The 14,322-nt window shown below is 43.6% G+C and overlaps 1 protein-coding gene across 1 annotated transcript in view; it reads right to left on the bottom strand.

Annotated features, from left to right (window-relative positions):
- The window catches only part of BST1 (bone marrow stromal cell antigen 1), a 44,169-nt gene extending 41,304 nt beyond the window's left edge, over positions 1 to 2,865 (bottom strand). Inside the window, exons 1-2 of the mRNA XM_055587526.1 lie at positions 2,501 to 2,865; positions 1,115 to 1,241 (exon numbers count right to left, since the gene is read on the bottom strand). Coding sequence (XP_055443501.1) covers positions 1,115 to 1,241; positions 2,501 to 2,856 — 483 coding nt within the window. The 5' untranslated portion in view covers positions 2,857 to 2,865. The remainder of the gene's footprint in view (positions 1 to 1,114; positions 1,242 to 2,500) is intronic.
- Positions 2,866 to 14,322: the final 11,457 nt, after the last annotated feature.

Raw genomic sequence — 14,322 nt, 5'->3', positions numbered from 1 at the left:
GGAAAGAACCCAGCTGCCAATGCACCTAAGAGATGCAGGTTCCATCCCTGGGTTGGGAAGATCCCCTAGAGAAGGGGATGACAACCCACTCCAGTATTCTTGCCTGGAGAATCCCATGGACAGAGGAAGCTGGTGGGCTACAGTCCATGGGGTCACAAAGAGTCAGCCATGACTGAAGCAACTTAGCATGCATGCATGCAGGCACTTTTCTGGCAGTCCAATGGCTACGACTCTGCACTTCCACTGCAGGGGTTGCAGGTTTGATTCCTAGTCAGGGAACTGAGATCCTTCATGCTGCACAGCACAGCCAAAAGAAAAGAAAACTCAGTAACATCTCCTCTTCTCACTGACAGAGCAACTGCAAGATTCAAGTGGCAACATATATTCAAAAAGCACATTTTCAGCCTATTATACGTTTGAACCTCCCAGTTCCATTCACCTGCCTTTACCTAAAAAAAAACCCAAAACCAGTCAGATGTTTTCATTTGTAAACATCAGTGCTACATGACTTTACAATTTAAAAAAATCAAGTTAAGATTTTATGTCTAAAATAAATATGTCCTTCATTAAGAAAAAAAGAATTTATGTCAGAGAAATAAAAATGGTGTCTAGCTTTCTCTAAATTCAAGGTGTTGTTCTAAACAAGCAGTTTACAAGGATGTTTTCATTTACTTTCACTGTATTAGGGATTAGAGTGCAGACAGGATACACACATGTAAACCACTTGTGTACATGTTAACTGGTTTCTTAAAGAAACTGGGCCTGAATGGACATCATCTTAAGGCCTGATGCAAGGAGGGACTGGCGTCCTGGAAGGATATTGGGAGGGGGGTTTTCTGAAGTCCTCAATGTTCAAGCCTCTGGGGTAGGTTAGGATGGAGATTGTTCAGAACTGGCCAGGTGCAGCGGTCCCATGGGAAACATGTGGTGACACCCTGATGTTCTAGTGGTTCCTGCACACTGAGTTCTTGACTTAAGAAAGCGCCTTCTGCCCACGACAGGCAGGAGACCCAGGGGCACGAGTGAAGACAGAGCCACCTTCCCACCAGCCAACTGGCACTCCTTGTGAGTTGGCTGCTTGATGAAGCAGAGCAGTGTCTGAAGGCAGGGTTACCTTGTCTCTGGGAATGGAGTGTCTGGAGAGGTTAATAAAAATGTCATAATCCGAGGGGAGCACAGAACAGGGATCCTTATCCAGCACCACTTTAAAGGCTTCCCAGATGGCTGTGCAGTTCTTGTCCCTGCAGAAAAGCACATGTTTGTTTTTTGTTTTTTGTTTAAGACTACATTCCAGTGTGATACATTTTCTCTTCTCTCTCCAAGTGTTTTTATGAGCAATTTTGTCAAATATCAGCACTGCAGAAGTGGGCATACAAAAAAGACAGGAAATTGCCATGACTCATGCATTAACCCCAATTCAGAAGAGGAAGGAAAATAACTTTGGTAATGGATTTAGAAAGCTGACAGTGGAAATGTCTTTCAGAGGTGCCACATACATCTCGTGGAACTTAGAACAGGCTCACAGAGGTGGCAGAGAATGCAGGGAGCTAGAAGGAGAGGATCCCGATAAATCACATGGGCTCCTGTCTTCAGGTGCCCCTTCACTTAGACACAGGTCCATCTTGAGCTTGGAGGCCAGGTGAGATCAGGTGGACAGGCAGGACCTCGTGTTAGTAAAATCAGGAGTGAGGACCAAGTGTGGAAAAGGGCTTCCACCTCCCGCTAAGGCAGGAAGCATGACCTCCAGAGCCCGCAGGAACGCCTAAGTCCCACCTGGCTTTCCAAAAACACTTCCCACGCTTTTCCTACCTTGTTATTTCTCACACTGGGCAGTGAATAACATGGGTGTTCCCTGCATTATTCTCTGTTCTTTTTTATTTGCCTAAAATGCGTCTCAATAAAAACAAATGGCACAAAAAAGGGGCCTTGTGAAAACTGAAAAGGTGTGTCCCAAAAAGGAACAAAAAGTACTAAGAACCACAGTGCTGGCAAGAGAGACTCAGACTTTTTAACGCCCTCTAAATGACAAGATGTGAAATTTGAACTCTCAAAGTAGCTGGGCTCCTGGAATTCCAGCTGGGGACCACGTTCCTGGGTCTGAGCATTCTGCTTAAATTTTAAGCTGGTTGCGATCCAAACACACCGCTGCCTCATCCCCATCCACGAGCCCCCACATACACCCTTCTCTTCATCTTTACAGACACACACACACGACTCACCTCCAGACCTCTACAGCGCACTCAAGCACCCAGTAGATTCCCCACCCCCTCCCTCTTTATCCCACACCCCTCCCCATTTGTCACACCCTAACCCTAACCCCCGCCCCCCTTTTTCCCACCCCTCCCCCTTTATCCCATCCCTCTGCCTTTGCCTCACTCCCCTCTCCCTTTATCCCTCCCCTCCCCTTTATCCGCCCCCCCCCCCCCCGCTTTTCCCCACCCCACCCCTTTTCACCCCACTCCCCTCCCCCTCCGGCTCCCTAGCCCCCAGCCACGCTCACCGCAGGTCCGGGTTCTGCAGTGCGATCTGCTCGGCGCAGCGGCCCAGGAAGATGCTCTGCAGGTGCGGGGTGGTACCCGGCCCGCTCCAGGGCGCACCCGCAGCGCCGGCGACCTGGGGCCACCGCAGATGCAGCAGCAGCAGCAGCAGCAGCGCCGGCCGCGGGCGCCCCCCGCGCGCGCGCCCCGGGCCAGCCTTCGCGGGCACTTTGGGCGACTCTGCTCCGGGACCCGTCCCTCCTCTCCCAGCCGGGTTCTCCCCGAGCTGCCCCCGCGCCGCGCTCTTCGCCCAATCGGCACCCGCGCTCACTTCCTGTCCCCCACTTTCTGCTTCAGCTCCGGGATGGAGTTGGGACATCACTCTGGGCAGGACTGTTGCCCTCAGCTAACCGTGTCCGGAGTCCACCGGGAGGGAGCTCCCAAGAAGAAGCCAGGTTGGAGAAGGACGAGTTCAGTCCCCCAAGGGAAGATTTTTCCAAGTTTCACACCGACAGCTTTCAAAGACGCCCTCTTTCTCAACGGCCCAATAATAAGTGAACGATGTTTGCTTTCTCTTATTTATTACTAAGTGCCAAGCCTTAGTGCCAAGCATGCATATTTTTATTACTAAACATACAAGCATGCATATTTATTACTAAGTGCCAAGCATGCATATTTTCCATTGCCTTTTGACAATTCCTCTCTGAGCTAGGTTTATCACTCCCGTTTACAGGTGAGTAACTTCAGGGAAATGAAATCGAATGTTAAAATTCCTTTCCAGATAGATGCAGAATTCCTGAGATATCAGTGCAGGGAGCAAAGATTATCAGAACTCCACGTGGAGGGCCAAGTCCTCAGTCCCTCCGTGATGATAGCTTTGAACTGAGTGCCTGGCAGACACGCGATAAATGTGGGAGGTCTGTGAGAGGTAGGGTGGGAGGATTCTAGAATTTACATTATTAAATTTACATTTAATAAATTTAACTTTTAATAAATAATTTACATTATTAAATTTAAATTTAATGATTGACAGTATTTACATTATTAAAGTTTTATTTTAATCTCCTTTTTTTTTTGAAATTTTAATCAAAATCCTCATTGTCCTGTCCATTCCCTTCATAACTTAAGTCCACTTTCCAGAAATAAGCATTTAAAATTTTTTCAGCAGGTTTTTTTCCCCCTGATGTTGACTTCCACATTTCCAAATAATAAACCTATATGCTGTTTCTTGATGTTTCCATCTTGGATAGTATCTTTGACTTCCCACTGTGGAAAAGGAAATTTGAACTTTAACTCCACATATCCTCAAAAGGCAGCCTTAGGACTTCCCTGGAGGTTCAGCAGCTAAGACTTCATGCTTCCAATGCAGGGAGCCTGGGTTCGATCCCTGGTCAGGGAACCAGATCCCACAAGCTGCAACTAGAAGTTTGCATGCCACAGCTAAAGATCTCCCAGGCTGCAACTAAAGATCTCTCATGCTGCAATAAAGACGTAGTGCAGCCAAATACACTGGGGGAAAATGCAGCCTTCTGTATCCTTCTTTAGGCAAGTCTTTTTTTTTTTTTTAAGATTTATTTATTTTTATTATGGCTTCCTTTGTAGCTTAGTCAGTAAAGAATCTGCCTGCAGTGCAGGAGACCCAGGTTTGATCCCTGGAGAAGGAAATGGCAACCCACTCCAGTATCCTTGCCTAGAAAATCTCATGGACACAGGAGCCTGGTGGGCTGCAGTCCATGGGGTCACAAGGAGTCGGGCACGACTGGGCGACTAACACTTACGTACTTACTATTACGGCTGCACTGGGTCTTGGTTGCTGCCTGCAGTCTTTCTCTAGTTGCAGTGAGCAGGGGCTACTCTCTAGTTGCGGTGCACAGGTTTCTCCTTGACGCGGCTTCTCTCCTTGCGGAGGACAGGTTGTAGAGCTCAGGCGCTTCAGTCTTGCGGTGCGTGGGCTTAGCTGCTCCGAGGCGTGTGTGATCGCCCCAGACCAGGGCTCGTCGGCAGGCAGACTCCTTACTGCTGAGCCACTAGGGAAGCCCCCAGGCAGTTTGTATCAAAAGCTTTCACTCCATAAGCAGCATTTACAGTATTATGACTTGTGAGTATGTAATACTTTGGCCACCTGATGCGAAGAGCTGACTCATTGGAAAAGACGCTGATGCTGGGGTTGATTGAAGGCGGGAGGAGAAGGGAACGACAGAGGATGAGATGGCTGGATGGCATCGCAAACCTGATAGACATGAGTTTGAGTAAACTCTGGGAGTTGGTGATGGACAGGGAGGCCTGGCGGGCTGCAGTCCATGGGGTCGCAAAGAGTCGGACATGACTGAGCGATTGAACTGAACTGAACTGTGAGTATTATTCATGGCTGAATTGTAGTATTCTATGGTTCTGTTTCCTTTCTTGTGAACTTCATGCTTACCCAGGAAGGAGTCCCTGTCTTTCTCCCACAATTCCCCACCACTGGCTTATTTGTTTGCTTGGTATAATATGTACATTTATGATTATGGTCAAATTCTCTACAAGGCTTGTAAATCCCTCAATGCATTTTAAAGCATCGGTCAATATTTCAGGTGTCTCACGCTCTCTCTGTTTTCGTTTCTTGGAAACATCCTTTCTTGTCCAGTTTATTGTCCCAATCTGAGCTCACTGCTCTCAAGTTGCTGTGTAGTTGTCTTGCAGTGGTCCAGGAAGGTGCTGGTTTTCCTCTCTTGAGTTGATGTCCTGTTTCCTAGATCTCCTGTCTTCTTTCTTGTTTTTTTAGATTGCATCTTCCAATAGCATCTTCAGAAGATGCCATAGGGGCTAAATTTTTTGACTTTTGCATAATAATGTAAAATGGCATTATTCTACCCTCACACTTTACTGAGAGTTTGGTTGGAGAGAATTTTAAGTTGAATACCATTTTCCCTCAAAATTTTGAAGGCAGCGCGCCATTGTTTTCTGATGTCTATATTATTGTTGAAAGAGCCAAGGCCATTTTCCTAATCCTGTTTATTTGACTTTCTCTCTGGAAGTCTTTAGGATAAATCTCAAGAGTATGAAATTTCAGAGATGAACTTGAGAGCAAGCCATTTCCGTTCATTGTGCTGACAGCTCTAGGAAGGATGTTCCCAAGAAAAAAAAAAACAGAGAGACAGAGTGAAAGAAATCACCTGAAGTATTAACTAATGCTTTTGAATGCACTGAGAGATTTATACATCTTGCAGATAATTTAACCATGATTACAAATGTATGTGTTAACAGAATACCAAGCAAATAAACCTGGGAGAAGGGAGACAATTATTACCTCTAAGTTAAGCAAGTTTACAAGAAAAAAACATAATCACAGAATACTCTAAGCTCACCTATGAATAATATTCATGAGACGCAATAGTGTAAATGCTGACTACTGCTTTAATGCTTACATCTAGAAAATAGAAAGAATTCAACAACTCAAAAATAAGAAAAATCACCCAAATTTTTAAATGGCATCTGCTTTTAAAATATGAGCAGACACCTCACCAAGGAAGATATTCTACTACTAGGTATTTGCCAAAGAAAAAAATGAAAATATGTCTGGAGTAACAGGCAAATTTGGCCTTGGAGTACAAAATGAAGCACGGCAAAGACTAACAGAGTTTTGCCAAGAGAACGCACTGGTCATAGCAAACAGCCTCTTCCAACAACACAGGAGAAGACTCTGCACATGGACATCACCAGATGGTCAACACCAAAATCAGATTGATTGTATTCTTTGCAGCCAAAGATTGAGAAGCTCTATAAAGTCATCAAAAACAAGACTGGGAGCCGACTGTGGCTCAGATCATGAACTCCTTATTCCAAAATTCAGACTTGAAGAAAGTAGGGAAAACCACTAGATCATTCGGGTATGACCTAAATCAAATCCCTTATGACTATACAGTGGAAGTGAGAAATAGATTCAAGGGATTAGAGCTGATAGACATAGTGCCTGAAGAACATTGGACGGAGGTTCCTGACATTGTACAGGAGGCAGTGATCAAGACCATCCCCAAGAAAAAGAAATGCAAAAAGGAAAAATGGTTGTCTGGGGAGGCCTTACAAATAGCTGAGAAAAGAAGAGAAGCTAAAGGCAAGGAAGATAAAGAAAGATATACCCATTTGAATGCAGAGTTCCAAAGAATACCAAGGAGAGATAAGAAAGCCTTCCTCAGTGATCAATGCAAAGAAATAGAGGAAAACAATAGAATGGGAAAGACTAGAGATCTCTTCAAGAAAATTAGAGATACCAAGGGAATATTTCATGCAAAGATGGGCACAATAAAGGACAGAAATGGTATGGACCTAACAGAAGCAGACAATATTAAGAACAGGTGCCAAGAATACATAGAAGAATTATACAAAAAAAGATCTTTATGATACAGATAACCACAATGGTGTGATCATTCACCTAGAGCCAGACATCCTGGAATGCGAAGTCAAGTGGGCCTTAGAAAGCATCACTACGAACAAAGCTAGTGGAGGTGATGGAATTCCAGCTGAGCTATTTCAAATCCTAAAAGATGATGCTGTGAAAGTGCTACACTCAATATGCCAGCAAATTTGGAAAACTCAGCAGTGGTCACAGGACTGGAAAAGTTTTCATTCCAATCCCAAAGGCAATGCCAAAGAATATTCAAACTACTGCACAATTGCACTCATCTCACACGCTAGCAAAGTAATGCTCAAAACTCTCCAAGCCAGGCTTCAATAGTACATGAACCATGAACTTCCAGATGTCAAGCTGGTTTTAGAAAAGGCTGTGGTGGATTCATGTTGATATATGGCAAAACCAATACAATATTGTAAAGTTAAAAAAAAAAATAAAGGAAAAAAGAAAAGAAAAGGCAGAGGAACCAGAGATCAAATTGCCAACATCCACTGGATCATCGAAAAAGCAAGAGGGTTCCAGAAAAACATCTAGTTCTGCTTTATTGACTATGCCAAAGCCTTTGACTGTGTGGATCACAATAAACTGTGGAAAATCCTTCAAGAGATGGGAATACCAGACCACCTGACCTGACTCCTGAGAAATCTGTATGTAGGCCAAGAAGCAACAGTTACAACTGGACACGGAACAACAGACTGGCTCCAAATCAGGAAAGGAGGACATCAAGGCTGTATATTGTCACCCTGATTATTTAACTTATATGTAGAGTACATCAATAAAGCAGGTCAGGAAGCAACAATTAGAACTGGACATGGAACAACAGACTGGTTTCAAATAGGAAAAGGAGTATGTCAAGGCTGCATATTGTCACCCTGCTTATTTAACTTATATGCAGAGTACATCATGAGAACGCTGGACTGGAAGAAGCACAGGCTGGGATCAAGATTGCAGGGAGAAATGTCAATAACCTCAGATATGCAGATGACACCACCCTTATGGCAGAAAGTGAAAAGGAACTAAAAAGCCTCTTGATGAAAGTGCAAGTGGAGAGTGAAAAAGTTGGCTTAAAGCTCAACATTCAGAAAACGAAGATCATGGCATCTGGTCCCATCACTTCATGGGAAATAGATGGGGAAACAGTGGAAACAGTGTCAGACTTTATTTTTGGGGGGCTCTAAAATCACAGCAGATGGTGACTGCAGCCATGAAATTAAAAGACACTTACTCCTTGGAAGGAAAGTTATGACCAACCTAGATAGCATATTCAAAAGCAGAGACATTACTTTGCCAACAAAGGTTCGTCTAGTCAAGGCTATGGTTTTTCCTGTGGTCATGTATGGATGTGAGAGTTGGACTGTGAAGAAGGCTGAGTGCCGAAGAATTGATGCTTTTGAAGTGTGGTGTTGGAGAAGACTCTTGAGAGTCCCTTGGACAGCAAGGAGATCCAACTAGTCCATCCTAAAGGAAATCAGTCCTGAATATTCATTGGAAGGACTGATGCTGAAGTTGAAACTCCAATACTTTGGTTACCTGATGCAAAGAACTGACTTATTTTAGAAAGATGGTAACGATAACCCTGTATGTGAGACAGCAAAAGAGACACAGATGTATAGAACAGTCTTTTGGACTCTGTGGGAGAGGGAGAGGGTGGGATGATTTGGGAGAATGGCATTGAAACATGTATAATATCATGTAAGAAACGAATCGCCAGTCCAGGTTCGATGCAGGATACAGGATGCTTGGGGCTGGTGCACTGGGACGACCCAGAGGGATGGTACGACCCAGAGGGGAGGGAGGTGGGAGGGGGGTTCAGCATGGGGAACATGTGTATACCTGTGGTGGATTCATGTTGATGTATGGCAAAACCAATACAATATTGTAAAGTACTTAGCCTCCAATTAAAATAAATAAATTTAAATTTAAAAAATAATTTAAAAAAGGAACTGACTCATTGGAAAAGACCCTGATGCTGGGAAGACTGAAGGCAGGAGGAGAAGGGGACAACAGAGGATGAGATAATTGGATGGTATCATCGACACAATGGACATGAGTTTGAGTAGGCTCTGGGAGTTGGTGATGGACAGAGAAGCCTGGCATGCTGCAGTCCGTGGGGTTGCAGAGTCAGACACAACTGAGTGACTGAACTGAACTGAAAGATTTATACATGAAATATGCATAGCAGCTTAATTCATAGTAGTCCCTAAACAATGCAGATACCCAACAAGGAAGGAATAAGCGAATTGTGATGTAGTCTATAATAAAATACAACTGAGAGACACAAAGGAGCAAACAATGAAGAATCTAAAAATATACATATGCTTAATGAAAGAAGCTAAACATAATAGAATACACACTTTATCATTCTCCTTATATGAGGTTCTAGAAGAAAGAAGAGAATGCTGATATACAGAATTGGGAGAAAAGATATTTCAGATGGAACCATTGCCTGAGCAAAGGCAGAACAATGAGAAAGCATGGGGCTTCACTTGAAAAAGGTATAATTTTATTTCCACTGATAAATAGGGTGCAGGTTGAGATCTGACTAAAAAGTTAGGGTCATACCTTTGTTTTTTTTGGCCCTACCTCGAGGCTTGCAGAATCTATATCCCCGACCAGCAACTGGACACACGCCCTCGGCAGTGAAAGCATGGAGTCCTAACCACTGGACCATCAGGGAATTTCCAGGGTCATATTTTATATCTTAAAGACCTTGGACACAGTACTAATTTGAACTTTGTCCTCCTGAACAACAAATGCTTTCAATAATTCCTGAACTTCCTTATTGAAAATTTTGTCTTGTTTGCTGGTTGGAATTTTTGGTTGCTGGAGGATGAAGCAAGAGAGAAAATGAATTAGAAGGTTTGAACAACGTTTCATAATGACCTCTCAATGAATGTTTTTAAATACTTGTGCTCAGCCGTTCAGTCACATCAGCTCTTTTGTGACCCCATGAACTGTAGCCTGCCAGGCCCCTCTGTCCGTGGAATTTCCCAGGCAAGAATACTGGAGCTGGTTGCCATTTCCTACTCCAGATCTTCCTGACCCAAGAGTTGGGATGGAAGCCATGTCTCTTCTGTCTCCTCCACTAGCACCACCCGGGAAGTCCCTTTAAATGTTTATCATTGTCTTGTTTGTTCCTTGTGTTTATTTTCAATTGTGGTCAACTGAGTAATGGTCCCACAGAGATGTCCATGTCTTAGTCCTGTGGAACCTATGAATACATCAGCTTACATGGTAAAAGGGACTTTGCAAATGTGGTTAAATTAGGGATCCTGAGATGGAGGGATTATAATGGATCGTCCGGATGGGTCCAATGGATTCATAAGTGAAGGCAATCATAGAGAGAAGCAATGTGGTGATGGAAGCAGAGAAATATTTGAAAGTGCTTTGCTGCTGGCTTTGAAGACGCAGAAAGGTGCTGTGAGACAGCGAATGCAGCAAGACCCTAGAAGCTTGAAAACTCAAGGAAACAGATTCTTCCCTGGGGTTTCCAGAAGGAACAAACTCTGCTGACACCTTGACTTTAGTCCAATGAGATGATCATTGGACTTCTGCCTCCAAAAGATAATAAATCTGTGTTGCTTTAAGCCATTCATATTGTGGTCATTTGTTACAGCAGCAATAGGAAGTGAGTATAGGTTTTGGTCTCTAAAAGTGTCTCTTTCTGCTTCCCTTTGTCTTCAGATCCAAGACTAAGCTTGGGAGGGACATCATGAGCATTTACTGCTGGCTAATCTTGGCCAGAGTCTGCCAGGAGCATACCCCAAAGAAGAAGTGGAATTGGAGAAGGAGTGTGGCGAGTTCAATCATCAGAAGAAAGATTTTTTTCGGGCTCCAAACTGTGCCAACTCTACTGTAACAAATACTAAAAATATGAAAGTGGTTTCGAAGTGGGTAATGGGTAGAAGCTGGAAGAAGTCTGAGGAACATGATAGAAAATCCTAGATTGCCGTTAACAGACGGTTAGTAGAAATGTGGGTTTGGGGCACTTCCCTGCTGGTCCAGTGGTTAAGACCCCAAGCTGCCACTTCAGAGGCATGGGTTTGAACCCTACTCAGGGAACTAAGATCCCGTATGCCATGTGACACAGCCAAAAAAAGAAATATCAGTGTCTGCTGATAAAGTCTCAGGACGAAAAGAGGAATGTTTTTGGAAATTGGAAGCAAGGGGGTTCTGTTATATAATGGTAATACTGTGTCCTATAAATTATACAGAAAACGGAACTTGTAAGCAACAAATCTGGGTATTTGGCTGAGATTTCCCAGCGAAGTTCTGAAGGTGTGACCCGGTTTCTCCTTGTTGCTTTTGGTAAAGTGTGAAAGAAAAAAGTGGAGAGAACCGTTACAAAAAGTTAGCAGAATTTTATTTGGGAAATTCTTAGACTACGCAGATCGCAAATAATGCTGGAGTTGAGATTCAATGTCAGGAAAGGATGCTCTGGAGAGTTAGCCAATGATGTGGTTAGTGAGGTATTGTCTTTTTTTTTTTTTTTAATTAAAAATTTAACTGTGGTAAAATACACATTAAAGTTATCGTCTTAACCATTTTAAGTGTGGAGAGACTTTTGCTACTGCTTAGGAAGTACAAAAGGTTAGCAGATTCAAATACATAGAGGGCTCTTTGAAGGGGTCTATGACTCAGAAGCCAGAAACAGAAATGAAATGGTTCAGGAAATATCTGTGGAGTAGCCTCTTCTAACGGAGTGAATTTATCACCCACAATGTTTATGAGACTGCTGTACCAACAGAAACATAGTCACACTGGATGAAAAGGGACAGAAGACAAAATTGTAAAAGCTGTCAGATCCCCAAAATTCTACAGGCAGAAAATGGGCTGTGAACAACAGAGATGTATTACTCTTGATAAGAAATGATGATTCCAAGGGTGGAGAGCTCTGGGAGTGCAATGAGTCCAGGGGGCAGAAGCGTGAGCCATGGAAGTTATTTCTACACTTTGAAACTTAACGGAGTTTGCCTAGGTGGACTTTACAAGTGATCAACTGGCTCTTTTCCTTCATTCTCTCCCTTACTGAATGAGGAAGGACCTGTTACCCTGTGCCTGTCCCACCACTCTTATTTTTGGAACACAGACTTCCTTTCTAATTTCACAGGTCCACAGATTTTGCTCCAGGATAGGTTACACCCAGAAGTGCGCCCATACATAATTTAGATGGTGAGATATGAGATTTGAGTTGATGCTGTAATGGGCTGAGATTTTGGGAAGCCCCTGGAATAGATGAATGCATTTTTCACGTGGGACGTAGAAGAGTCTGAGAGGACTGGGGGTGGACTGTGATAGGCTGAACAATGGTTCCCGCTAAAGACGGCCAAGTCTTAGTCCCTGAAACCTGTATGTTGTCACACACGGTAAAAGGGATTTTGTAGAAGTGACGTTGTTATTCAGTCGCTAAGTTGTGTCTGGCTCTTTGTGACCCCGTGAACTACAGAAGTGACATATGTTGGCCATAAAGATACAAGACTTTTGGATCAGAGATACAACTTATTACTTATAGCAAGAAAAAAAAAAGGGAACCAGATGAGCATTGTGGGTTCACTGCCTATGCTCCAGTTCCCACAGCTGTCAGCTCTTCATGCAGCGCTTGCACCACAGGAGACGGGTTTTAAGGGGCTACTGGTACATCTTCCTACCCTTCTCCCCAGAGAGATTACTCATTACTCTTGGAAGGCAAGCAAATGTCTCCAGGGAAGTAAGGAGAAGACTTGACGTTTACTTCCCAGGGATGTTCCTTGGAAAGAAGGATGTTTCTAGTCTCACCATCCTGAAATGTTCCCTTACATGCATATTCTTAATTTAAATCCAAATACTTTCATTCAGAGGATTCAGATTATGCAGAAATGTGAGCTCTTCATAGACAGTTGTCTTCCAGCTGAAAGCACCCAAAAGGGGGATAAGTCTATTACTTTGTTAACAGAGTAGAAAAATCTAAAAAAATCCCCAAAGATTACAATAACGCTAGGAAAGGCTGATGGAAAGGAACTGCTAACCTGTGGTTTTAGAGAAAGACCACGCCCAAAGAAACAGCTGGGGAGGGCGGTCAGGAAACGCAAGAGGCAGAAGCTGAAAGCAGTTTGAGGAAGACATGTTAAGCAATTAAGTTGCTTAATTTTCAGCAACAATGTGAGGAAGCAACATCAATCAGTGCCATTTGGGGACACTTATAATCTGACAAAGATCAGACTTTAAAAAAAATTCTGGTCACACCTCACGTCATTTGGGACCTTAGTCCCCTGAAGCGAAGTGAAAGTCGCTCAGTTGTGACTCTTTGCGACCCCATGGACTATACAGTCCATGGAATTCTCCAGGCCACAATACTGGTAGCCTTTCCCTTCTCCAGGGGATCTTCCCAAGCCAGGGATCCAATCCAGGGCTCCCACATTGCAGGCGGATTCTTTACCGACTGAACCACAAGGTTAGTCCCCTCACCAGGGGTTGAACCTGAACTCCCTGCACTGGAAGGCAAAGTCTTAACCACCGGATCACCAGGTAAGTCCCCCCAAATCAGATATTTAAATGTAAAAAGGGCAAAGAAATTTGCCATACATTGATTAATTATTCCAGGGAATATGACTTCAGGTTACAAGTGACAGGTATCACAGATTCATTTGTGCCTCAGCAAATGTAAATGAAATATCCACTTACTATGTATCATGCAAGATGGGACACAATTTCTGCTCCTATGGAGCATGCATTCCAGGTGGCAGACTGACAGAACCAGTAATCAAATAAATACAAATATTAGAAATTACATACCACCAAGAAAGCAAAGAAATAGAAGGAAGAGTAATAAAGGATGTACCCAAACTAAGGTGATTAGGAAGGACTTCTTTAAAGAGGCAACCTTTAAATTCAATCTATTCTCAAAACAGAAGTCAGAAGGAGTTTTTGAAAACCAAATTCGCACCACGTCTCTCCTGCACAGAACCCTTCAATTGCTCTCCATGTCACTGGCAAAGCCCAGAGGCCCTAGAATGGTCCATAGTCCTTCATGATTTGGTCCTCAAATACTTCCCTGACCTCCTTTCTTATTACTTTCTATAGCACTTGTTGCATTGCATGTGTGTTCAGTTCGTGTTCCAACTTTGTGACCCCAGGGACGGTAGCCCATCAGCTTCCTCTGTCCATGTAATTCTCTAGGCAAGAATACTGGAGTGGGTTGCCATGCCCTCCTCCAGGGCATCTTCCTGACCCAGGGATTGAACCCATGTCTCTCGTCTCCTGCATTGCAGAGGGATTTTTTACCATTGAGCCACTGGGGAAGCCCGTTCCTAAGTACTTATTACCTGCTAAATATTATAAAGGTTGTATTTATTACATTTATCATCTTTCCCTCCTTGCCAGAACTAAAGCTCCACTAGAGAATGACCTTTTGTTTTCTTCATTTCATATCCCAAATGCCTCTACAACAGTGCATGACCGCTAATCAAAATTCATTAA

The sequence above is a fragment of the Bubalus kerabau genome, chromosome 7 (genome assembly GCF_029407905.1).
Source record: "Bubalus kerabau isolate K-KA32 ecotype Philippines breed swamp buffalo chromosome 7, PCC_UOA_SB_1v2, whole genome shotgun sequence".
In the NCBI taxonomy this organism is placed as follows: domain Eukaryota; kingdom Metazoa; phylum Chordata; class Mammalia; order Artiodactyla; family Bovidae; genus Bubalus; species Bubalus kerabau.
This window is presented reverse-complemented; position numbering and strand designations above follow the sequence as displayed.